Genomic DNA, 26,655 nt, shown 5'->3' with positions numbered 1-26,655 from the left:
GATTAGAGAGTCCATATTTTACCATATTCAGCTGCAGTGAACTCATGAGCATTTTATGGAATAATTTTGAAAAGTCACCAAACACTTACTGTTCGTCATCAACAGTGACTCCAAAGAACTCAGAGCAAGACTTGAAATAAATGTGTGTGGCTGGGGGCATGGGGAGAATATGATACACCTACCTTTGGCACACAAAGTTGAATGGCTGCATTTTAAACCAAGTTACAATTCTGTCTAGATGGAACTTGCAGCTTCCTTAGACAATGTTGATAATACATGAAATAGGTGAGCAGAACTGACTGAAGTATCTCCTAGCCATGTGACTATAAAACTAATTAGCCTTCTTTCAAATATAGAGTTACCTTGTACATGCTAAAAATGGGTCTTGTAATGTGCCAAGATCATATTTTCTGAGTTTTCACACTTAGTTATTCTCTGAAAGTGTATCTTAACTTTTTTTCTGTTTTCTTCTGGGAGTACATTCAGTCGATATTGTATATAGTGGCTTGGGTTTTTTCCCTGCTTGCAACTCCTGTCTCAGATTAGAAATAACATAGTTTGTATAATGTGGTTTTATCTTTTGGGTTGCTTTGGGTTGTTCCGAGTGATTAGAGCAGTGTTCCTTTCTCATGAATGCTTTTTACAGACTGCTTCTGCGATACTGGGAGGAGAGCAATGTTCAGATTCTGAAACTGCAAGCCAAGATGTTTACATATAATATCCCAACATGCCTGGCCATCTGGAAAATGTAATGCAACAGTCATACATCTGTTTTCATAGATATTGCTTTTGTTTATAAGGTTTACATCTCAAAGGTAAATCTGAAATGTCCTTCCAGTTTGGCTTGTACTGGAAGTCTCTCTTTTGTTAGCTTATTATTTAAACAGTAGCTGTTTGTTACAACAGATAGAGGTACTGTCACCTCTTTAAAATGAGAAATGGAATTTCCCTCTTGGGAAAACTTACGTGAATGGATATTATGCAGATAAATATGAATGATGTATTTACAAGTTGCCTTTTTAATTCAACTATTGACTTCTGTCTCCCCCTCTCTACCCTCCCCTTTATATATCACAATAGCAGTAATCTCCATTATCCAGTGATGCTGAACTGATCTTTTTCTTCAGTGTTTGTTCATAATGGGGAACCACTGAAATGTCTTGCTCATGTAAGGTTGTTTTTAAAAAATGGCTATTTTTATCTTTCATGTAGATTAACATCATTGGAAGTTAAGTCGGTTTCTTCTCAAGGAAGTTGTAATTCCATTCCACAGTCAGTGTTCTGCCACTAATGGCATTTAAAGTCATTCAAGAATAAATATTTTTATATATTTCTTTTTCTCAGAGCCATTGCTGCCGAATGCTTTCTAAAGGGACAAAGAGAAGTAAGTCAACACAGCTTACTAAAATGAGTAATTATAAAGTTCTGTAAAACTCTTCATACCTTGGCTTTATCAAAAGCAGTGGTCATCTCCTAAACCTAGGATTTCTAGATAGTTGAAACACTCTTTGTATAAAACACCGAAGCACTTGTCTCAAGTGTGAGAAATATCTTTGACAATCAAGGTAGAATGGATTATGTAATGAATGCTTGTGCATACTCTTTCTGTGTATCCTTCCCTTACCCAGGCGTCTGTATTCTTCTCCCACTTTTTTTTTTTGTTTTACCTGGAGGAGATTACTAGCACTTAAAATACAGTAGAAGGAAGGATTGTTGTGCTGGAAGATGCTAATGACAATGTTTACAAGTAGTTGGAAGGGTGTGTCTGCTAAGCCAATATATGTGGAGAGTTTGAGTACTTCCCAACCCCTGCAAAGACATAAGTTCTTTTTCTCAAAAAAATAACAAGTTTACTTATTGATACTTTGGGGAGAGAAATATTTTTATCACTCTATAGAGAAATACAAGAGATTTTGGGCGAGAAACTGAATCACTTTTCAGTTTAAACAGAATGGATCTTCCTGATATTTGTTGCTATAATCTTCAAAATATTCTTTTGCCTGTGGAAAGGTGCCATGTATTGGGGGGATCAAAAGGCCCTGGGTTTGTGACTCACCACTTGCTGGTCTTGTTTCTGAGTTACTTCCCTGCTGTATCTTGTTTTGTGTCATTCTTGTGGCTGATTCTCAGCATCCTTCTTTTCTGACAGTAGTCTGTCTTTGAAATGGTATTAAAGCTTTAACCGATTCATAATGGGTAGCATGGCTATTGTTAGACTTGCCTATGAAATCTCTTTCCTTTTTTACTGTCTCCTCGACTGTTTAAAAAGAACACCCCCCAAGCAGACAGTTATTTGGTTTGTAAGATCAAATAGTTCAAAGTCAGGAGATATCAAAGGCATGGTTGCCTATTCAACCTTAATTCTGTCTCTGTGTTGATGGCTTGGTGTAATCCGTAATTAGTCACAGATCCCTGCTTCAGTCATTGTATTAGATGGACTACATCTTAAGGCACTGCCTATGGTGAAGCTGGTGACTTAAAAGGTCCCTGCTTTGTTTGGTTAGAAAGTTAGAAAACTGTGTTTCAAATGAACTAACAAGAGGATCCTTTAAAGAAAATGAACCGATTATAATGAACACGTTATGTAAAACATTGTAGCTGGATTACTCTTAGCAGAAGTCTCATGGTTTTCTTCTGCAGCCACCTGACTAACTGTATGTCTAGAGTAAAGTCACTTAAGTAGGCACACACAATGCAGTTGGTTTTTTGTTTGTTTTTTTTTTATTATTTATTTTGGAGGGTGCTTAGCTTGGGATGCAGTGAGCACTTACAACTGTTTATGCAAATCAGTGACCATTCCAGGTAACTGAATTTTCTAGTAAACAAGTAGGATATTGTTTTAAAATTAAATTGTGATTCAGATTCTGGATTTCCTGTTCCTGGAGAACACATCATTTATTGCCTTCAGCAGGTTGTGTAAAGTTTTGCTAAAAGAATATAAAAATGAGTACAAGTATTTAAAATGCCAACGAATAGGTCCGTTAATGACTCTCTGATTAAAGTTGGTATTTTAAATACCAGTAGTTGAAGGAGACTTGAGTAAATAGTTGCATTAAACACTTTGGTCCTCTATTTCCACCCATAAAATGATAAAACCATTTGCAAAGACATGTACTCATTGTTAAAGCACAGACAGATGATAGGAAAAAAGCCTATGAAAGTTATTTTCATTGCAGGGTTGGGATGTTATGCAATAAACAAAACCCTGAGACTACATGTTGAGTGGTGAAAGAGAAATGCTCAGTGAGCCGCTTCATTCTCTGAGCGTGTTCCATCCTGTGCAATGAATGAGGCAAGAGTCTTGTGAAGAAAAATAGAATGTCCTCATGTAATTAATCGTGTGCATACAAGGGTCAGAATTAAGGTCAGACATAAATTTCCCTTTGCTTTTAGTAGCAATTTAAAGCTTGACTTTGACAAGCTGTTTTTTAAAAAACAGATTTTAGAAATTATTGCAGGAGACTGGTGTACTTCAGATCACTCATTTTAAGTGCATGAAATTGCGCTGACTTTTAATACTTGTTTTTATTTTACAGGTCCACCATTTATATCAGAGAGCCCTTCAGAAGTTACCTCTATGTGCAACACTGTGGAAAGATGTAATGTTTTCTCCTTATGATTCAATTTGAGGTTTCATATAAATTTTCTCCATATCCCATATCCATAGATGTGGTGATGCACAAGCTCTGGCTAAATCTTATATCTGCTTCCCCATCTCTTACAGCAACTCTTGTTTGAAGCATCAGGAGGAGGTAAAACTGATAACCTGAGAAAACTAGTTTCCAAGTGCCAAGAGGTTGGAGTCAGCCTAGATGAGCTTTTAAATTTAAACACTTACAGAACAGAAAGCAAGAATCACTGAACGCTGGGCACGGTCAGCCGTAAGTCCTATTAAATGCCAAAATCAGTTGAATGATTCTTCAGGCTGATCCATGCCTAAGATCTGTGTAAGGCAGATGTATTGCTGAGCATATCGAGTCTCCAGTCTTCTTTCCTTGAACCTGGAAATCATTAACATGACCCTCCTGGAAAAATGAACTCCCTGTCTGGCCTTGCTTCTGGGCCCTGCCAGATTCTCATAACGTCATGTACGTAAGTATAGTTAATCAAAATGACAGACATTATTTTTTTATGTTTTCTTTTTATTTTGTGTTTTCTTTGTTTTGCTGTTCCTGATTCACTTGACACTCTCGCTGATGCCTGAGAGATCTGTGTTTGGGATTAATTTACTGGGCTGTGTTTACAGTAAAAAGCAAGTAGTCCATTTTGGGTTTTTCCTTTTTTAAACCTTTTTTGAGACTTTTTCATTACAGGATTTAAAACAAAAGCAGCCGCTCTTAAGGAAAGTGTAACTGCCATGGCCACAAGTATGCTTCTTGCACTTGAAGGCTCTAAGAGGGTTGCTTACTGCCCTTTTCTGCATTGGACTCGCGGCAGAGACTATTAAACTTGAAGATTAAAGAAACTATTGCAAATGCCAGTGCATCAGAACCTAAGAGTGGTCAATTATGTGCAATTTTTTGTAAAGAAATTTTAATTTATAATAAAGTTTAACAATTTAAAGAAAGTTAATATTGATTTGTTTTGTATTGGTACTACCTTGTAGTATCACAGGTGTTTTTAGAGATATTTTCAATACAAGCTAACTTAAAAAAAAAAAAGTATTGTCTCGTGTTACTTTGATCAAAAGGTAGACAGATGTGGTTGAGCTGTCTGTTGTGGATGTAGAATAATTACATCTCAGTGGACTTTTTTCTTCCTCTTGTCTCAGGTACACAGATGTTTGTCCCGTAACAACTATTCCTGTCAATAATACCACTTCAGTAATAGAAAGTACATTTTATATTTTGTCCTTGTCACCTTTAATGACATGATGCCCACTTTCCAAGGTCACTATGCATACATTGCAGAGACACGCTGTCAGCACACTGAACCGGTGATGGGGCTGTTCATATCAGGTTGGCTTTCCACCTGTGCCAAATAATATCAAAAGGTGATTGTAGTACCCTTTGCAAAGCTGATTTATGAAGGTGCCATGAGGACAGTGTGCAAGTGGTCTTCATGTTTGACAATGAAGCGGTTTGTGACATGGCTTCCAGTAACGTTCAAAACACTTTATCTGAAGTTACACATGAAGCAGCTCTCTTAAAGGAGAGGAAAATGGGAAATACTTGATTTCATCTAAGGGAATGGAGGGTGATTCTGCATCTTTAAGTCCTTAAATATGAGACAACTCTCATATTCTACATTAAGTGTAAAATAAGTAAAATCTTAAATACCCGCATTAATGTCTAGGTTTTCCTGCAGACTACACAACCAGTATTGGAAAAGCTGACTCAAATCCATTCTTCTTGGTAGTACGGTGGTATCCTGATTTCTTTGTACTTATATGGTACAGCTCAGAATGAAAAAGGCATAGACCATAGAAGTGCAGTATTTAGTTATTTTATTAAAAACACCTAAACTATGGGAAATGCTGGCTTACACACATTGCTTAAATATTTTTTCAAAATTTGTCTTTAAAACTTTGCTGATAAGTGGTTGATAATTTTCTGCAGCAACACCTAAATACCTGCAATATTTATTCTAGTGTGCTACCATTTTACTTATTCTGCTGTTAAAAACAGAAAAGCTTGACACTGTCAAGGGTTACAGCGCTTTTAGTGCTGTCTTAACACATTCCCTAGCTTAGGCTTGTCTTACACTTAGAACTGGTACTTTGTTACCTTTTTTGCTTTGCTGTATGGTGACTTTAGAAAAAGACCCCTTAGGCCTTTTGTTACAAAGGAGACTTTAAGCTTTAAATTTTCATCGAGGATTATTAATAGGTACTCTGCCTTAATGGCTTCTCACATACTTGGAGATAAGGGGAGGGAGAAAACCCACAATATTCTGTCTTCCATAGGTCTTAATCCATATTGTTTTAATTAAAATACTACTGGCTTATATGTGGCCTTTTGACCCAATTTTGCTTGACTTGGTGGTACGTGAAAATGGCTAAATCATAATGGGAATTGTTCATGTAGGAGCTGGAATGAAGTGTGGGGAAGCTCTGTACTCTTTAGAGCAGCTCAGGCACTTTTATTCACCAAGCAAGAAACAAAATGCGCTGCTGGGTAATGCAGAGCTGCCGGAAAGAGCCTGATGCTTCCCTGTGTCTGCAGTTAGCACTGAATCCTTCTGTGCTCTCGTATTCTGGTAGAAGGCATTCCATTTTAAAAAAAAAAAAAAAAGTGGCTTCTTCCTGTCATTTGCAAGACTTCATTAATTCATCACTAGGAAGAATGAAATTTAACCAAGGGTATTAAATTAATCTATCTATTAGTCTTTTAATGATCTCTCCTGAGGACTTTGGTTCTACAAGAAATAAATTTCACATAATGGGCAATAGTGGTGAATAACTGGGAGGAAAGGATAATGCCAGTCAATCAAGCAAAGGACGGGCAAAAAAGGAAAAATCATTTTAGCAGGCAGACAGTAATTTTTAACATAAAACTATGTTGCTGCTTGTTCTGTGCTCAGAATGGCTTTTTTTTTTTTTTTATGAATAGTGACCTGATTATTTGGCCTTTAGTTTAAGTCTTTCTGGAAACTAGATACTTAATAGTACTGCACCAGGCTATTACTGCTGCAATATTTTTAATTTACTAGCTGTTGCAAAGACACAACAGTATGAGCAGAACATTCTGCTGCATTTATTAGGAAGAAAAATAAATGGAAACTATTAGTTGGTTGTTTTGTTAGTACATTCAGTGAAGACCTACATGAAGATAATCTGTTTCAGTATTAGTAATTTTAGTGCTCATCAAGATAATGATCAATTTATGGGATGGCATGCTCTTCACTTTTCACAAAAGTTTCATTTTAATCTAGCTTTGTTACATGCTTTCCACATCTACAAGGTGAAGGCATATGGGAAAGTAAGTGCAGAGGGAAGCAATAAGGGGAGGTAAGCAGAGAGGTTTTAAAGAATCCTATCACAGAAAGTTTGGGTTGGAAGGGACCTTTAAAGGTCATCTAGTCCAACCCCCCTGCAAGGAGCAGGGACATCTCCAACCAGGTCAGGTTGCTCAGAGCCCTGTCCAACCTGGCCTTCAATGTTTCCAAGGATGGGGCATCCACCACCTCTCTGGGCAACCTGTTCCAGTGTTCCACTACCCTCATTGTAAAAATTTTTTTCCTAATATCTAAAAAGAGTTTCTCCCTAGCTTTCTTCTAAGCACCCTTTAGGTGCTGGAAGGCCACTATACGGTCTCCCTGGAGCCTCCTCCAGACTGAACAGCACCAGGTCTCTCAGCCTGTCCTCACAGGAGAGGTGCTCCAGCCCTCTGAATCCTCTTCATGGCCCTCCTGTGGGCTTGCTCCAGCAGGGAGCAGTCTGTTAGTTCTTCTGCTCTTTTCTATAATTTTGGACGTTGCCCAGTTTTGGTTTTCCTTTGGTCCATAAAAAAAGACCACCTCAAGATTTTGGAAATAATAAAAATATATTTATCAAATGAAGTATTTAACAGGATAGACTTAAATGAATTTTCTGATAGAAGAAAAAAAACGATAATTCTCTACTTGCCCATCCATCTGTAGGATGGATTCATGTCCCTAAGGCTCCAGAGTGCTCGTGGACCTGCATCTCTCCTTAAGCTGGTCAGACCTTGACTAAGCCCTTTCCTCCTCACAGGTAGTTTGAGTTCCTGCCCCAGGAAATATCATTCAGCAACAAAGTTTTTGTTTTATGTGAAGAAATGAGAAGTCTGATCACCTAAATGTATGTCATGGAACAATTCAGCTAAGGGATGAGTGCGTTGGTCATCAGCTTTTAAAGATTAAGAGTGGACTTCTTCCATATGAACATGGAAACACAATCTGGCCAATAATGTAAGTTCACCCCACTAGTACAGTTTCTTTGGATTTCAAATAGAGGGTTCCCAAGTGTTGTAGTTCAGCCTTGATCAGGACCAGACTACGCAGTCTCTCACTCGCTCCCCCCACCCTCCGAGAGAATGGGGGGAGATGATATAAGAAAAATGGCTCGAGGTTTGAGATAAGGACAGGGAGAAATCCTTGAAGGATTTTGCCCATCACGGGCAAAACAGACTCAACTTGGGGAAAACCATTTATTTCTAAAACTAGCAGGAGAATGAGACAGGGAACAAGATAACCTCCCCCAACCCCTCCCTCTTCCCACGCTTAACATTATCTCTACCACCTTCCCCTGCTGCAAGTGGCACAGGGGGGAAGAGGGAATGGGGGTCACGGTCAGTTCATCACACGTTGTTTCATGCCACTGCTTCATTGTTGGGGAAAGAACTCCTCACATTCCTCCCCTGCTCCTTTGTGGGGTCCCTCCCACGGGCCACAGTCCTTTGTGAAACTGCTCTGGCGTGGGTCATCTCTTCCACAGGTGCAGTCCCTCCAGAACAGCTGTCCCAGCGGGCCCTCCACGGGCCACAGCTGCCTTCAGGCATCCGCCTGCCCCGATGTGGGGTCCTCCTCGGGCTGCAGGTGGATCTCTGCCCCTCTGTGGACCTCCATGGGCTGCAGGGGGACAACCTGCTCCACCATGGTCTTCACCACAGGCTGCAGAGGAATCTTGGCCAGGAGCCGCATTACTCCTTCCCCTCCTTCTTCACTGACCTTGGTGTCTGCAGTTGTTCTCACAAGAAAAATTCTTCACAACAGGCTGGCAGATGCCTCTCAGGATCCTTTTTACATCTCATTCACTTCTCATCTCCTCTCCACTTCTTGCGGCCAGGCCGGGCTGAGTTGGGCCCAGTCGGCCACCAGTGGGAGGCCAGAGGGTGAGGCCTGCAAGGCCCACAAGGCTCAAACCTCCCCTTCTCTGCCCCCGCTCAGCTGCCTCACATCTTCTCCATTTTTTTTTCCTGTTTTCCCCTACTTAAATACGTTATCGCAGATGCGTTATCAGGGAACATTCTGCTACAAATCGGCTTGGCCTTGGCCAGCAGCAGGTCCGCCCTAGGCCCGGCCGAGTCCACTGAACAAAGGGGAGCGACTTCTAGCAGTTTCCTACAGAAGCTACCACCTTAGGCCCCCCCTCACTAACAAAACCAGAACACCAAGTGATGGTCAGTTTGTCAAACCTATTGCAAACCCATTGCAGTTCTATGTTGACTGACTCTTTTCACGTCTCCGCCTTGCAGCTTTCTGTGCTTTGGTTTTTGTCTTTTCTTCCTCCCCTGCCCTGATAGCCATTAGCTTCCTGAACTGTTGTGGAACAAACTGAACTCCATCTTGGTTTGAAGGATGTAATTTGTGCATCCACAGAAAATCACAGGCTATTTCACTGACACTGATTTTGGTGGGATGGGGAGAATGCATGGTATTTACATTGGTTTAGCAATACAGAACAAACTGCAGGTAATCAAGCTCAGTTATGTTTATGGAGTTTCCTCATTAGCTGTTTCTTTAAACCTAGCTTACCTTTCAGCATCTGATTAATAAAGCAATTTATTTCCTTGGTGCTGGGAATATAGAAAGGAAATAATTGAATAATTTTTCTGGATGCTATGTCACGTCTTTGCATCTGATAGCTTTCAAAGATACAGTTTCGAAGTGAGTTGAATGTAAGCATCTATGTCTTGGTGGTATTTGGTTACAAGAAAATAAATTTGTGGCTTATGTATCTAATGAAAAGACTTAGTTGGGTATCCCTACCTACTTTATCTAACATACAACTTGTGTCTCTTATATCTCTTTTCTCTAATGAGAGTGTAATTGTAGATGTGGCGATGCTCCTAACTAGCTTGGATAGAGCATGAACAAAGATGTAGCAGCATTGACTTCAACATTTTCCAGCATCTTTCAAATCCTGTAGAAATTCCAAGTAGGTTACTGAGGTAGTTAGAGTGCATAGAAACAGAGGGAGCTGGATCTTACCCGAGGAATCCAGACTAAAAGCCGCAGATGTCCTCACGCATCCTGCCATTTCACCTGAGACTGGGGGTCAGCCTACCACTGGTTTTAGGGAGCGGTCAGGAATGAGATGAGAGCAGAAAAGGGCTGTTTTCCAGAGTCGGTCAGTATTTCAAGCCAGGGGATATCTGTTGCTCTGAAGAACAGAGCAGGGGTGTTATCTGATCCTTATCTGTAAGGGCTTACTGTTTGCAAGGAACCCAAGATCAAAATTTGGCTTAAAAGAGGATATGGACGTTAACTGTTACTTTTCTTTTTTATTGCATGCTACTATTTGTTGTTGTCCTACCTGAGTAGCAGATAATAAAGCAGAGTATGACTTGTAACTGAAACTTAACCTTGTAAAATTGTTGGCAATGGATTATCTATGTGTCTGTTTGCTCTCTGTGAATGGAAGCATAAAATCCGATCATAAAGTTTGCAGTGCTGCACCTGGGGTGCTGGCAGAAGTGGCCATGTCATGGCTCAGGCAAATGTTGACAAAGAGTAAGCCTTTCAATGCAGACAGCAGTGCAGATCTAGCAGAAAATAGCTGTCGTAGTTCAGCCCTGATGGGGACCAGACTATGCAGTCTCTCTCTCGCTCCCCCCACCCTCCGAGAGAATAGGGGGAGATGATATAAGAAAAACGGCTCAAGGTTTGAGAAGGACGAGGAGAAATCTTTAAAGTTACCATTACGGGCAAAACAGACTCGACTTGGGGAAATCCATTTATTACTAAAACTAGCAGGAGAATGAGACAGGGAACAAGATAACCTCCCCCCACCCCTCCCTCTTCCCACGCTTAACATTATCTCTACCACCTTCCCCTGCTGCGAGTGGCACAGGGGGGAAGAGGGAATGGGGGTCACGGTCAGTTCATCACGCGTTGTTTCATGCCACTGCTTCATCGTTGGGGAAAGAACTCCTCACATTCCTCCCCTGCTCCTTTGTGGGGTCCCTCCCACGGGCCACAGTCCTTTGTGAAACTGCTCCGGCGTGGGTCATCTCTTCCACGGGGTGCAGTCCCTCCAGAACGGCTGCCCCAGCAGGCCCTCCACGGGCCACAGCCTCCTTCAGGCATCCACCTGCTCCGGTGTGGGGTCCTCCACGGGCTGCAGGTGGATCTCTGCCCCTCCATGGACCTCCATGGGCTGCAGGGGGACAACCTGCTCCACCATGGTCGTCACCACAGGCTGCAGGGGAATCTTGGCCAGGAGCCGCATTACTCCTTCCCCTCCTTCTTCACTGACCTTGGTGTCTGCAGTTGTTCTCACAAGAAAAATTCTTCACAACAGGCTGGCAGATGCCTCTCAGAATCTTTTTACATCTCATTCACTTCTCATCTCCTCTCCACTTCTCTCAGCCAGGGCGGGCCGAGTTGGGTCCAGTCGGCTGCCCGGTGGGAGGCCAGAGAGTGAGGCCTGCAAGGCCCACAAGGCTCGCGCTTCCCCCTCTGTGCCCCTGCTCAGCTGCTTCACATCTCTACTTTTTTTTCTGTTTGCCCCTTCTTTGCAGAGTTGTTATCACAGAACATTCTGCTACCAATTGGCTCGGCCTTGGCCAGCAGTGGGTCTGCCCTAGGCCCGGCTGAGTCCACTGAACAAAGGGGAGCAACTGCTAGCAGTTTCCTACAGAAGCTACCACCTTAGCCCCCCGCTCCCCCCGCCCCCAAACAAAACCAGAACAATAGCATAGAAAATACAGTGATGCTGTCATATTAGTGACTTGGTTCAAGGAGTCTGAGCTGGGGAACACTCTGCATCTTTGAGAAAGGGAATGGTTTTGAATTAATTTCTCATTACTACCACAGCAGGTGATGGCCACCACTGATCTGCAAGGAACATTTGCAATTTGAGGTTTTAATCCTCATTGATTTCTATCTCTGCTTTTTATTTTCATGACAACTGTCAATCTGGCTCTCATTTGTGACACTTTTAGTTAGGTCAGTCCCTTTTCCACTCAGTTTGAGAAAACCGTGTGGTTGGGGAACTTCTAAGTATGGCTCTCAAGAACAACAATGTTTTCTCTTGAATTGACCAGAGTTAATACAGCATGAGTAGCTGCTCCTGCAAGCTTTCATGAGGAAATTTTAGTTATGATTATATGATGGGGAAATAGCCCATGCTTTTCAGCCTATGCCCCTGTAATGACATCTGCCTTTCCCATCAGCTTTTACCTTTCCCTCCTGAAGCTTCCTTCTCCCTCTGAAATCTCCTGTGACCTTCTTTTTTTTTTTCTAGAAGAGACGTTAAGGCACCTTTTTCCTACCAGGAGTGGTTGGGTAGATTTTTGGTAGGAAGGTCACCACCCAGACCTGCACTGTTCAAGATCTCTGTATAGTCAAGAAAAACCAAACTTTGCCTAATCTTTTGTTGGGGCAGCAGGAAAGAGTGGCAGTGCATTCCTTACATGGCCCTAGATAGACCAACAGGACTCAAGTAGGCTTTCAAAAGGGCAGTGGCTCTGAACTGTGCAGTTACAGGTATGATACCGTCATTCCTGTAAAGTGATTGAGAGAGGATCAACTAAAAATCTGCCTACACAGAGGATGAACTCAGTGGTTAAAAATGATACTCACAAAAGTCTTAAGAGACCTGAGGCTCTGCCTAAAGACACCAGAGCAGGCTATGCTGAAGGTTAGATAATGCAGCAGATGCATTTACTGTATGGACAGCACAGATGCTTCTTTGTCTCCTAAGCCAAAGTCTCTGACAGAAGTTAGTGGGCAGAGGACTCTGATGCACCTGGGTACTCTGAGGCACTCGTTAAAGAACCAGAGTTAGGCTCCCTACTTGAATGATTCTCTTAGAGGAGCCTATGTCTCTCTCTGTTACTGCAGAAGGAGTTTAGAGAGGCAAGCATACATGCCTCAAACTAGCCCTTGGTGTCAGCGGTCAGCAGGACAGTCTGTGCTGTCTTCGGGAGGAGCATCTAGTGTGGACTGAGAAAGCTATGACAAACTTCAGACGTGGCCTTTGAGATACATGGCTTACACTGGAAAGAGTCATTCACAACAGCACTCAGTGTTCCCTGTCCACCAACTCAGCCTATTTACAGAAGATAACGTTGCTTTTTATTATCGAGAGGATTTTGTTGATTTTGCAGTGCATTCATTCCCTGTTGATCTGAAACCAAAGGTTTTCATGGTGTGTTACTGTGCTCCCTACAGCACAAACACATGATAAAAGCATTGTTGACTGTGCAAGGCACTAACTGGAAGAATATTGTGTAAGAAAGACACATATTTTCATGAAATGTCAGCCTTCTCAGGACTGTAGGGATTAAAGAACCACTATGTAAGCAGTTATGCAGGGTGAAAGAGGAGATGCTTTCCTAATAAAGTGATTATTTTTCCATACAGCTTATACAAACTGGTGATGGTTGCAATGAAGATCCCAATTTGACTGAGCAGTAAAAAGTGTGCCGATTGTGGTATGTTCTAGGACATTTTCACTTTTAAGAAGCGTAAGTCTCTTGTTGAACATCCCTGCTGTAGTCTGCCCACCCGTATGCTTGCTGGGCTGCAGTATTTAGGTCACGCACGTGGGCTGGGAGACTGCTGCCAAAGTGGGCTGCAGTATTGACTGTTTTCTTGACTTCTCCAGCACAGTTTCTAGTGTCCCACCTGCCTTAAGATTTTGGAATTGGGAACTGTAACACTTCAACAGGTTCAGGCCATCCCTGTCCCATCTCCAGCCTTACAAACACTTTGGGTTTAAAGCTTACCTTTTTAGATAGCTGAAGCAAACAGGAATATGTGCTTTTAACAGAATAACACATGCATAGATATGAACAAAACTTAAGTCCCAATACACTTCGTTTCCTTTCCTGACCACTCTTCTGTACAGACATGAGAGTCCTCTGTGCATGATTTCCTACTCCCTGTTTTCCCACCACTGCTTGGTTGGTGTTTTCTATGCCTTTGACTTTCCTACCATCATTTTCCTCAGCGTGACTGGTGAGGTTCTCTTCTCTTATAATTCTGGAGCCCTTTGATCAGATTCATCAGTTGATCTCTGCCGTTCAGAGTGTTTTGCCATGACTGGCAACCATTTTGTGCCGATCAAGGATGCTGTGTTTTGGATAGAAAACCGTTGAAGCCTGAGGGTTCCCACTACCAGCCTTGTGCCCATCTTCACTACCACGAATGTGAGAGAGCCTGGGAGCATCCTTTCCACTAGAATTCCCAAAATCTGCAGAGCGAGTTTCCTCAAATTGTCCTTATGAGCTTTCCAGAAGAGGGATGACTCCCTGAACCAGAAATGGAAAAAGTAAGAAAGGGTTTCAGCGCAGCAGCGAGGCACAGTTGGGCACACGGTGGCACCAGGTGCCTGCCAAAACAAGAGTGGCTTTCTCCAGCTGACCTTAACTGCCTGCGACCTCAGATCTACACCTCTGATGGAAGAGACAAAAGACTGAGTATCGCACGGCAAGACAAAGTAAGAAATCCAGGTTTCCAATCAGATGTCTTGGAATGCTCACTTAGCAAGTGTCGTCCTCCATCTGTCATCTGTTGTACGAATTCTGCTTCTGGTCATGTTACACCCCCAAATCCCTGGGGCAAGCTTTTCCTGCAATGCTTTCTCACGCCTCCCTTCCAAATCAACCCAGGGCACATTCCTGCTACCTTATTAAAAGATCTATGACATAGTTACTGCAAATCTTGCTCACATTAAAAAAAAAAAATTACTAGTTTTTTAAAAGGTGATGGCTTAATTTTCAGTCTGGGTCGTTCTTCAGAATCTTTTAATGGCTGGTTAACATCACATTGGCAGCCTAAACTTCTGAGCCATAAAATGTGAAACTTTTAAATTTTTTCCTTATGCCAGAAGTATTTGGGGTAGAAAATCTGAATGACACAAAAGGAGAAATTTGAGGGAGCTCTAAGGGGGAAATTGAGCTGAACAATCTTTTTCTAATTATCCTAATAGAGTGCCATTATCAGAAATGCTCTGTGCTCCATTGGGAAAGAAAGTTATGTTAATAGGAAACAAAGATATTTGATCCTTCATAGATCAAAGCACTTTTATGATGCTACTGTCTTTGTGAAAGGCTCTTGGTGTGAATGGTACTTAGCGGACAATGACTCTCTTGTTTGTCACTTATTTACCTTCTAAAAAAAAAAAAAATCAGACCTAGTATATCATTTATGAGGGTCCAGGTTTGTTGAGAAATACTTCACTCTACCATAAAGCAACAGTTTTTAAAACTATTCTGTAGTTCACTGCCTACAAACATGAGAAGTTCCACTGTGCAAAAAGCAATATTTAGTTTGGAAATAAAAACTTGCTGAAATCCACTGAAGTGCAGAAGGTCCTTGCAAAGCCTCTGAATTCCACACTGGAAATTTGTTTGCAAAATGGAGACAAGTCCAGTGGAAAATTTGATGGTTTATTGCTTTCTTCAAGCTGCCTACAATTTTCAGGCAGCTATAGGTGAAACTTGAGGTAAGTGTATGAACCCAATATTTAAGGAAATGGCTTTCTCTCTCATTCAGTTCCACAAATGGGCCTTCTACCTTGCTCATCCATCACACTGAATTTAACAAGTATCAAATAAACCATGCCATCACCAAACAAAAGAGCAAATAAGTGGAACGATGGCTACCCTAGTGGCAAGCAATGGTCCATTTCTTTGAGGAACAGTCAGCTCAGAGAAATCTGTGTATAAAATATGTATGCAGTTACAATTTATTATCGAGGAATATGCTGAAATCTGACGAACCCCAGATTTGCCCAGATCTACAAAAAAAAAAAAACAACCCAACCTGTGGGAAAATCCAACAGTACGGAGGATTGTCTGTATCAAATAAAGCAAAACTCCTCATACTTTGCATTCACAGTAGGGCATTACCTTGAGTCAGGGAACTATTTTCCCACTTCAGGCATGAAGATGCTGATGGCTGGCTCTTCCACTTGGCTAGTCTGCCATGGTTTAGATGCATTCTCATCAATCATCTCTTCTATGTACTTCCCTCAATGATCTTGGCTTCTCTTTTGTTTGCTGACTGATAACGATGTTCAGGGAGAGAAGGGCTGAGGCAATTATTAATGTTGCAAACCAGACTGATTTAATATCCTAGAAATCATTCCCTGGCCACACAAAACTTTCTGGAGTTCATTTTCATAGTTAACCAGAAAGGAGGCCTAAGAGGATTTCACTGAATGCTGTGGTACTTCCTACAGGAGATGAAACCTCTGTTTCTAGTAGAACAATCTCCTCAAATACTTTTTTCTTAGAGGGCCGAAAGAAATCCTTCCTCCAGGAAGAGATCAGTTCATAAACTGGAAATGCTGATAATAACTGCAGTGATGTCTCTGAGAGCTGTTGTTATACATGGAACCAAATTAATAACTGCAGACACCTGTCAAAACAGTGATTACATACCAAGAATGACACCAGATGAAAAAGGAGATGTTTGAAACTTCCTTCAAGTATTAGTTTTGGAGTCCTGAGACTTTCAAGGCCAGTTGGAGAAGACTCAGTATGTGCATGCATAATACTTAGTGGGAGTCTATAGATTCACAGATGGACTTTTTTTCCCTTGTTGATGAAGCACATTTTTCACTTCACAAGTGGAAAATGTTGCCACCTGTGAAAAGATTAAATAGGGCTTTTGAGTGGACTCCTTGTCTGTGATTGAGTTTTTTAGAAATTCTGGCTGTGGGCCAGCTCTCAAGAGGAATATTCTTAATGTTTGTTTTTTCCTATGACTGAGATTGGATCTTTAGATAATTTTGACAATGCCACAACAAATTGTTTTATGGAGGGAACATACTCATATTTCCTATGCCTCCAGAGTCACTGGAGCACAAGTCTGTGATTCTCATTATGTGAACAAGATGTTCTTAATGTTGATACTGTCTTTTCTTTCCAGTATGCTCGCGAGTGTTAGGTATAACACATAGAATTCCTTCTACTTTATTTATTAGCAGGCGTAAATTTGCATTTTTCTTTAAAATTTCTAATCTCATGTAGCTGGGACTCTGTTCAAGCAAAGACAGATAAAGAATTGAATCAACTTCCTAGGCTTAGTTTAGATAATATACAATAACAGCCACATTATTTTTAACAATAACATTGTTGTGGAATGACAGATTTGTCCCTTGGTTGGCATATGTTACTGAAAGAGAACATGAGGTTCTTATTGTGGTTGGTGGAGACGCTGGTGTGTCCTTCGCTGTTGGAAGCAGTGCAGGTCTGCCGGAGTTCGAGAGCCATGTTCTCCTGCGGCACCTGAGCATCTGCACAATTACTGTGCCTCATGGATCTGGAAAGGATTTTCTAACACTGTTGTTATTGCTGGTGCGATCCTAGTTCTGCTCTTTTATTGTTAGCTTTCCCCTATTCACATTCTTACTCTTCTGTCTCCATTTCCTTGTCTTCCAGTGCTTTCCTGAAGGAAGAACATTAATTTTGCTACAAATATTTTTAATTATTTAAGCCCTTCTGAAGTGGTTGAGTAACGAGGTTTTTCAACAAGACCTTAACTTTCATACAGCAAGCTAAACTGGTGACAGAGAAATGTCTGATTGTGAGATTATTGTTCCAGTGTTTCATACAACAGGCAGAAGAAAAAAGTGGTGCCCAATACCATCAAGCTGAAATTCCTATTGCAGATGATATGGGTAGGATAGTTTGATACTTTGTGCGGCAGCAGCTTTCATGGTGTCTAGTATACGTAGGCCACTGAGGAAGAAAGCAAACATGAAGCAGCAGCAACTGCAAGGACTGGGCAAGAGGTTGGTCTCAATTCAATAATGACCACCAGATTACCCAGGGATGTTCTCCCCTGTTTTGGGAATGAGGTCTGAAGCCAGCTGATGCCCAGCTGATGCAGCATTTCTCCTTCAGCATCACTCTCTGCTTCTCTGCTAGTGTCTGCTAAGGCTTGGCCTTTATCCCCATCTATTTTTCTCACAGGTGATTCCATCTTCTTTATGGCTTTCACTTGTACCTCTGACTAGCTCTTTTTCCTTGGCCATTCATGTATCTGCAACTTCCCTGAGGACCACATTCCCAGATAAAACTCGATAATGTATCCAGTGTGCCAGAGTAGTGAGTGGCACGCTCCGTCTGCTCTACCTAAATAACCCATCGCATGAAGCCTGCAGTAAACTCTCCTTTGGTTGTCATTGCAGATAACACTACACGTCTGTGGCCTGAGTGTTCTAAGGGAGAAGTCACCTGTTCTTATGTGTGATAGTACATTGCCTGGAACACCAAAATTGTGACTACAGGCACTACTGCTCACTATTTGGTACATAAATTTAAAAAAATCTTTCTTCTATGTACCAAGATCTATAACCTTGATGCCTCTTTTTCCCTTCTGCACTGAGGCTTTCACTAACCAACAAATTCTTCCTTTGTAGTTACTCTCTTTCCCTTCTATGTTCAAGCCGCAGTATTTCCCTCCTCAGTTAACCCGATTTCATTCTTCTCTCTCTTGGCCCCCAGCTCTAATATTGCTTACGCTGTCTGGTGCAAGTAAGTGCATGCGAAAGCATCTTCACTGCTCTTGTTACACGGTCGGAGGTGCCAGTCTCACACATAGCAATTGTGACAAGTCATCACCGAGACACGGACAGTGTGCACAGGGAGCAGGATCTGTTTAAAGAGTCTGTGAGTGAGGTTTTGGTAAAAGACTTAAGTCTGTGTTGAAATGAAACACTGTTGTTCATTTCTTTTCTCCCTGGGCACCTAATGAGAGCACGCAACCTGTAATTTATACTTTGCCAAGAATTTCAAACATCTGGGAAGGTTAATGTAAATATTACAATGACTTGGGAAGGATTAATTGAGGATGCACGCAATTTTGTGAGGTGTCAGGTCCTGATTAAATGTTCTTTACTGTTTAGTCACATTTTATTACAACTTACATATGTTTGGAACACTGATAGAAAAGAAAAGCATGTCACCTATTTACAATCACTACACATTTACATTATATTATTTACAGATAATGAATTTAGTAATATATATGAGCAGAAAATATAGCAAATATCAATATGAAACTGTACAGGGCTTAATCTCATGTCCTTTACTGTGGTTGCATTTCACTGTAATAATAAATACAGGTCTATATTTACACATCTTATTTTAAAAATCTATTAAATGAATTTTAACAATTTCAAGTTTAAAATATCTGATCAAAATATTTCAAACATGCTTATAAAAATAAGACACAAAGCCTTTAGGACTTTCTGCAAGCTAAACAAGTTCTGATAAAAGAAGCTTTCTTTAACTGGTCTTTATAACATTATTTTGCTTCTCAAATCACTTCTTTACAAACTTCTTAAATATAGTGAGCTGCAAGGAATTTCACTGACATTAAGCAGTGCAGCACAGATGGACCCAAGTTAAATTAAAGCTAAGTAAACATGGTAATAGGTATTGTGCTATGGTTGACTGATCCTCTGTTTAATCCAAAGTGGTTTCAGGCATCGTTCTCCAGCTGTATGCTGCACTGCTTTAAAAGCCACCAGAGATAAAGGATTAAGATATGTACTCAGCTGACTTTATCATACATAATTTTGGCATTGGTTCTTTTCTTGAAGGATGAACGTGTCAGCCTAAGTCAACTGACGCCATCTGTAACTGCAAAACTAAAAATATGCCAGTGTGAACGGACAAGAAAATCAAGGCATATCCACTGCTGGCAACAAATTCTTTGTTGTCAAAATCCATCCTTTGAGTCCCAGGAAGTTTTATATACAGTAACAGATGAACAACAGAGATCATCTGTAACTGATTACCTTAATTACTGGGCTTGCCTAACCTTGGTAATGTTAAAAAATTAGTCTCATTCACATGGAGGTTGAGTGGCCATTAACTGAGCAGTGAGTACTGGGCTATTAAATGTTACTCCTCAGGGAGCTATTTTTAACAAGAACAAAAAAGTAAATTTGTGCACGTTCCTGTCTTAAATGATTAGCTCGCTCAAGAAAAAGGTGCCAGCTCTGAGAAAAGATTAGTGGAATATCCCCTGACGGCTTGGCCAAGGTCAAAGACTGATACTCTAGGGAAGTGAAGGTGGCTCTGTTGTCTGAGATATTTTGACAGTAGACTTGGCAAAGACCTGACGTTTCTTCTCTCTAACTGGGATGCTTCTGATGTGTATACATACATGCTTTGATTCAGCAAAGTATCAACAGATTTAAAGCCAGAGAGGAACTCTGCGTTAATCTAATCTAACCTCTTCCTAAATTAAAGCCATCCGAAGTCCCTGAATTCCAATAGCTGCTCCAACACCTCTTTTGGCAATATATCCAATTTGAACTTAGACACTGTTGGTGACAGACAGTTCCACTAGCTAATGACCACCACTGTCAACAATTTGCACCTTTAGTTCTATTCTGCATATCTCTAATGCCAACTTCCAGTCAATCTTACCAGACTCTTCTGTTGAATGAGTCGTCCTCGGCTCTCAAACTTTTGTTCCCCACAAGTAGCTTCCTATAAACTGTGATCAAATAACTTTTTTCTTAATCTGCTTTATATTTATGATATTCATATCCTTTCAAATTTCACAATGTTCTTTACAGCATGTGAACCCAAGAATGGTTTGAGAAATCCCAGTAGTGCTTGCATCAGCACTAAGAGCACAGATCATACAACCTCTTCACTGCTACTTCATACTACCTTGGCTAAGGATACTGGCTATCCTTAGCCAAAAGGACACAGTTTTCTCTATTCAACTGAATAGCAACCATGAACTAGAAGCTTTCTAGAATCACTGTTTCATAGGACAGAGATCATGCCGTAAGTAGGACTACAATTTTTGTTCTTAGACAAATTACCTTAAATCAATATTTCTACGTGAGGTCCTTTGGTGTCCTTTAATTGCCCTCAGTAGGCCAGTCTTTTTGTATTGATGACTTTCTATGCACTACTTTCCACCCTCAAATTCTATAAGTCATCTGCCAATTTATTAGCAGTAATTCTGGGAGTAATTCTACTGGCATGGCAGCAATTCAGGATCAAATTGTGCAGAACTTCACTAGAAAAATATCCATGTGACAATGGCTTGCCATTTACAATTACATTTTAGGCGCTTAACAGGATCTTGATTCACTTCTTTCACACCATGTTAATTTTGTAGGTTTAGCTGACAGTTAAAAATGCTTTGTCAAGTCGGATGACTTCTAAAAACCAAACTCAATGCCAGTTAAACTATTCAATCCACTTTATCAAAAAAATCCCAACTCCTGAAAACAAACTGTATCAGGTAATGCTTTGAAAAAAAGCTTACCGATTTAACATGCTATTTTTGCTCTTGACCAACTGATCCCTTTCTGAGTAGTGCTACTTTAAAAGAGAGCAGCTGATACAACTGCACAAACTGCAGCAGCTTTCAGTTTTTCTCTTCATCCCAGCATTTTGGAAGCAGACTGAGATGGCTCAAGTACTAGATTTTCAGCCTGCTGCAAGTTTTGTCATTGTCTGTTTTCCATACTTACTTGCAGGATTAAAGTTTTGTAAACATCAATATTTCCTGTACTGCCACTGAAACTAACGACATGGGACAAATGCGACTGATGAAAGATTGCAGCTTTCTGTCATTTGATAAGACGATGGCATTAGTGAATTGCTGGTGGGCATATCATATGATATGCTGGCACTTGTGAAGGTTACCAATGCTTGTGTTGAATCACAAGATTGTTTTTCTATGTCTTCTGAATTCACAGAGATCAGACTAGCATGTTTTGATCTCCTCCATAACAAAGTTTGCTTTCGCAGACTTCCCAAGTCCTCCTTAAAGTGTGGATTGAAAAGTATATAAAGGAGTGGGTTTAGACAGGCAGGCAGCGGGACAATCACTAGCAGTATTGACTTAATCACTTCTGGGCTGATAAAAGTGAGATTTAGTAAGGAGGAAAAAGATAAGAAGGCCACGGGGCAATAAAGAATGCAATTAGTAAAAAGTAACAAGGCAATATGCTTGACCATAGAGCAATCCCAAATGTTGTCTAGTTCTCCCTTTTCTAAACTGCAGTAGAGCTTTGTATAAGCAATAGTCATTACCAGAAAACAAAGGGAGTTCAACAATACCAGTGCTACCATGTAGCCCATGGCAGTGGGTTCTCCAAATGGTAGCGGTAAACAAAGCGGGGAAACCCCATACTCACTCCCAGTGAGGAGCGGTATCACTGCAATGATTAGTGCCAACATAAAGCAAAAGAAAACGGCAATTTTTACACTAGCAATGGAGGTTTTTGTTTCAAATTTTGTAGCGTGCTTTACAGAGAATGCACGTTCAAGTGCAGCTAGGGTAAGGAGGAAAATGGAAGCCTCTGAAGCAAAAATGGAGAGAAGGCCAGTTATTTGGCAACCAATACCACTTTCCCACCGTGCTCCGTACTGAGCAAAGCTGCCAAAAGTTGATGCATCCACACTAGCTAGTACTCCGCTGGCCAGACCCATCAAGGCATTCACAATAGCTATTAAACCAATCAAAAGCTTTATGGAGGACATATACAACGGAGACCGGAAAACTGTAGCAGAAACCAGCACATTGCAAACAAAGGTCAAGGCCACTATGGTCCACACTCCAATTCTGATCAGCCAGCTACCAAACAGATGGTCACATGGTTTGAAGGGACCTGAAATAACAAATTAAAAATGGCAAGAGAAGCCCATGTAAAAAAAATAATAATTTTGTGCTTTATAGGACATTACATTTCATGCTTCTTACAGGTTCACAATAAAGCAGTGAATTTCAGTCCAAAGGGGAGCTGTTAGAAATTTCCTCTTCCTTTGGAGTAATCTGAGACCTTGATAACACGCTGCTCATATGCATGTTGCATTACTGGGACACATGAGTCTTTATCCCTCACCTGAATAGTCTATGGGTTTCATTTTGCCTAGCAGTACAAGTGCGATGTGAATGTCCAGTCTGTAGTTTCACGAAATGCTGTGACGTTTGCCAGTGTGTGAAAAAAGCTGAAAAATGTACCTCTCACTAAACCAGGACAGGATGCTAATCCCCGTGAAGTGTAATGTAATGGATACGGACGGACGCGCTTTGACTACCTTGTAGCACAGTTCAAAAAAATTGAAGGTGTCTTTGCATTTGGAAGTGCTGCCTTTTTGGAGTGGCTTCTGATGATCCGCATCTGAAGTCAGATCATTATGGTTGAAGCCACCTGTGTATTCTCATAGAATTGAGGTGCATATTCTGTGCGGATGAAGCTGAATGCTCTACAGTCTGAGAAACATTATTTATCTTAGTATGAGCCAGCTATGCTCTCTCAAGACAAGTCCTTCTGTGCTTCTCCATGAAGACACAAACACTGCAGCTGAAATGTGCTCCATATGACTACAGCTGTTGCCATCAAGTAGGCATAAGCACCTGTTTTGTCAGTTTGCAAGTTTTTCTAAGATACCATTTGAAAGATCAACACGGAAGCTAAATTTTCTCTTGAGTCTGATGATAACTTACCTTTAAGACAGCAACGTTTTAAAGAAATCAGCAGTGATATTTAGGCCATAGGAGAATATGTGATGGTCAAATGGTTCTAAATTCTTTGGCTTCCTGCCTTTTCTATTCCTCTTTACATACCTTTTAAAAATTTATTATTATTTGCTGTTACAAACAAGAATATTGTCTTGGAATGAATGCTGAATGTCACATGGGTTTTTTGTTCATTATTCACAATGAAAGAATGGCTAGTGAAATGTTTGCTGAAGCAAGCAAGCAAAACTCATGATGACAGCTGCTAAAGGTAGAAGTGACCTTCCAAAGGCATGTTTCCTTCCTTGCCTTAAAGGAAACTTTCAGTGGAATTGGTGGCTTGTAGCTTTGCAATTCCATCCATTATTTTTTTTTCCTTTCTGCCACACTGCAAAGCTAGGGATGCACTATTCTACAAAGAAAATGACAGTGCCAGGGGTCCTTTGTGATGGACTGTGTACATCAATACGGTAGTGTTTAATATTTCCTAGACATTGAACAAAACTGTGTGTTGTTCAAGAAGCTCAAGTGTAGAATAGCTCAGTGAAGTTCAGAAGAATTACTTTAGCTTTGCAAAAGACTGAGCAAGAAAAGATTCTGCTCCCCTTTATCACCTGTGTCTTGGCAGAACAGAGTCTTTGCTTTCTCATTCCCTTGATAAGGGGATCAAATCCTGTAAAAAGGGGACTGGAGTGAGGATCTGCATGAAGACTGGGTAAAACTTTTGTTATGCTCATAGATGAATTTAGTAACTAAAGAGTTTCCTGGAATTAAATTCAAAATTTTGTATTATTGTGCAATGTATTTGGATTAATCTCATCAAACCACTGCAAAATATCATATTACTGTCCTAGTAATCAGAGTTTATTTTGCATCTAGAATATCTGGTAATAACTGTGCTTCGATACCTGTCTATCTGGCAGTTTCATACCTGGAGAAGGTGAACATTGCACTGAATGATGAGCTTTCAAGTCTTCTTCAAAGTCAAGAAAAAAATCTTCAAAGTCACGCTCATCTGTGGGGGAGAAAACATCCAGATTTGATACAGCGATTGTCAGGAAAACTTCTAGCACAAATTGCAAAAAATGTCTGTGGTATTTAAGGCCTGGTCTTGTCTCTGCATGCGAAACTGTGAGCAAAAGCAGACATATGCCTACTTGGTTTTGAATTACTGTACTCAGGATTATTTCAAAAGCTGGCACCATCACTTGTCTGAAAATAATCACTTACAGCTACATTCTTCATTATGTAATTTGCAGTGTGACGACTGCCTAGGCAGGAGTTTAAAATATTAATTTGGCTGTTGTGCCAGCTTACTAAGAACTAACCAAAGTTTTTCTGAGTTTCTTACGTCATCGCTCTACCATGTACTCTTGGCTCTATTCTTGCTGGGGCTAGCCCTGAACTCTGAGACTTACTGGTTTGCAGGAGCAGAGATAGCACAGAAAGCAGCAGGATAGTGTAACATGTATGTGTGCACCTACGTAACAGGTAACAGTTCAAGCAACAGACCTTGTGCTGAAGGGGAAGAAAAATACAGTAGTCTTCTGTCCTGGAAAGCATATGCACTCTCTGTCACCCAGGAAGTGCCAGGAAAAAGTATCAGCAGCTATGCCAAAGTAGCCACATAAGCTCTGTGACTCATTCTGAAGCACGTGGACAGCAGGAGAGCCAAGGATGCATTGCTACTTCCAAGGCTGGCAAGAAACTGGATCTTTGCTGGCCGGCTCTTGTATGGAATTACATACCAGCATCACTTCCTTGTCTCTCACATAAAGGGAAGATTTCACTTCCCACACTACTATAGTTATTATTTGGATGGAAAGATGAGTGAGTGAGATTTTTGAAAGACAGACCTGAAAAAAATGAGTTTGCTAAGCACAGGAATGCTTGAATAACATATTATCGGGCAAGAAAGAGGGAGAGGCTGCCTCTGTGACTGTGAAAGAGTACTGGATTTGTTTAACATCACAGGCTGCTCACAGCCTTCAGATTTAAAAGCCAAAGATGCCAGTTACCTTGAATTTGTAACAGCCCAGCGTCTTTCCTGTGAAAATCATCAACACTGCTGTTCTCATCTTTGTTGCACTGGCTGGAGATTTTGTAGTGGCTCTCACAAGCTCCAAAGGCACAGCAATGATAAGCATAAGGCATTTCCATGACCCTGTAGAAGAACACAGAAGCATGTCATGGTACTGGTTTAGCATCAGAATTACTGGATTGTACTGCTCCTCTGTTAGCACAAAGGAACTTGTTTAAATAACCAAAATATCTATATGTAAAAATCAGTCCTGATAATACAAAATGAGGACTCACAAATAAAATTCCACATCAGAAATGCAGATGATTTCTACGCTAATTTTAGTAAAGGCACAATGAAGTTTTATTATGCATTTTCATGGGGGATATGAAACTGGGAGATATGTGCCTTGCTGTTGAGTGAATGTTACTTTTAGAACTGTATTTCTATTTTATTATTTTGAATGATTTACAGTGTAACTCAACAGTTTCTCTATGTTACTTTCTTAATGGTTTCTTTTGAAAAAGCAGATCCAAAGATCACAACTGCATCTACCTGCTTAACAGGTAAAACCAAAATATCACTTCCTAAACGGAATTTCTCCAGTTTGGGGAGAATGAGTACTTTTGAAATTCAAACTTTATCCACCTCTTTCCACATCCAACTCTTTTCACAGAAAGATGGCAAAAAAGGAGATTGTTTTTTGTGCACAGATCAAGAAAGCAGTGTTCTAAACCAAAAGGTGAATCAATCAAAAAGGCACTGTGTGTGAAAACAGAAGTCATTGAGGAAAAAGTTTTACTTTATTAAATGTCTTAGAAACGAGTAGGACACTGGATGCTCATTCCTAACTACTGGTATTCCTAACACATAACTGAGTATAGGTCAGTGAATGTCAATGATTTTGAGGGTTTCTTCTGTCAGAAAATTAATCATTTCCAGTATATTTTGAATTTAATTCCTCTGGGCATGTGCAAATTCTGGGGTAGCATGGAAACACTATATATATTCAACTCCAAAAGCCTAATAAACCAAAAAATTCCAAGATGAAGAGGTGATTAGAAGTTATTCTGACTTAACTTAAAAGGAATAAAATAGAACTATATCCTCCTATCAGATTACTTTCAACAAGTTAATCACGTAAATTAAGATAATGAGCTTTCCAAGCAACCTCTAACCCCCTGGGAAATCTGCAAAGAAATCAGTCTGCATCAGGCCCAGTGCCAACAGGACTTAAATTTGTGCACTAGCCAAAAGCTTGGTACAAAGAG

The 26,655-nt window shown here is 40.6% G+C and overlaps 2 protein-coding genes across 9 annotated transcripts in view; one reads left to right on the top strand and one right to left on the bottom strand.

Annotated features, from left to right (window-relative positions):
* The window catches only part of ZFC3H1 (zinc finger C3H1-type containing), a 43,189-nt gene extending 38,622 nt beyond the window's left edge, over positions 1-4,567 (top strand). For 5 of the 8 annotated variants that reach the window (XM_086749346.1, XM_086749341.1, XM_086749331.1 and 2 more), the window contains exons 32-35: positions 647-748; positions 1,345-1,384; positions 3,537-3,599; positions 3,725-4,567. In XM_086749346.1, the coding sequence (XP_086605472.1) occupies positions 647-748; positions 1,345-1,384; positions 3,537-3,599; positions 3,725-3,862 (343 nt within the window). In that variant the 3' untranslated portion in view covers positions 3,863-4,567. Of the gene's footprint in view, positions 1-6; positions 286-646; positions 816-1,344; positions 1,385-3,536; positions 3,631-3,724 lie in introns of those variants that run through there. The other 3 variants (XM_086749360.1, XR_015258731.1, XR_015258730.1) reach the window with 3 other exon arrangements.
* Positions 4,568-18,995: 14,428 nt separating this feature from the next.
* Positions 18,996-26,655, bottom strand: part of LGR5 (leucine rich repeat containing G protein-coupled receptor 5) — an 89,878-nt gene continuing 82,218 nt past the window's right edge. Inside the window, exons 16-18 of the mRNA XM_086749312.1 lie at positions 25,383-25,528; positions 24,296-24,379; positions 18,996-22,513 (exon numbers count right to left, since the gene is read on the bottom strand). Coding sequence (XP_086605438.1) covers positions 21,423-22,513; positions 24,296-24,379; positions 25,383-25,528 — 1,321 coding nt within the window. The 3' untranslated portion in view covers positions 18,996-21,422. The remainder of the gene's footprint in view (positions 22,514-24,295; positions 24,380-25,382; positions 25,529-26,655) is intronic.

Source organism: Chlamydotis macqueenii, chromosome 1, assembly GCF_036417535.1.
Source record: "Chlamydotis macqueenii isolate bChlMac1 chromosome 1, bChlMac1.mat, whole genome shotgun sequence".
Lineage (NCBI taxonomy): Eukaryota > Metazoa > Chordata > Aves > Otidiformes > Otididae > Chlamydotis > Chlamydotis macqueenii.
The sequence above is the reverse complement of the archived record's forward strand: the minus strand, read 5'-3'. Positions and strand labels throughout refer to the sequence as shown.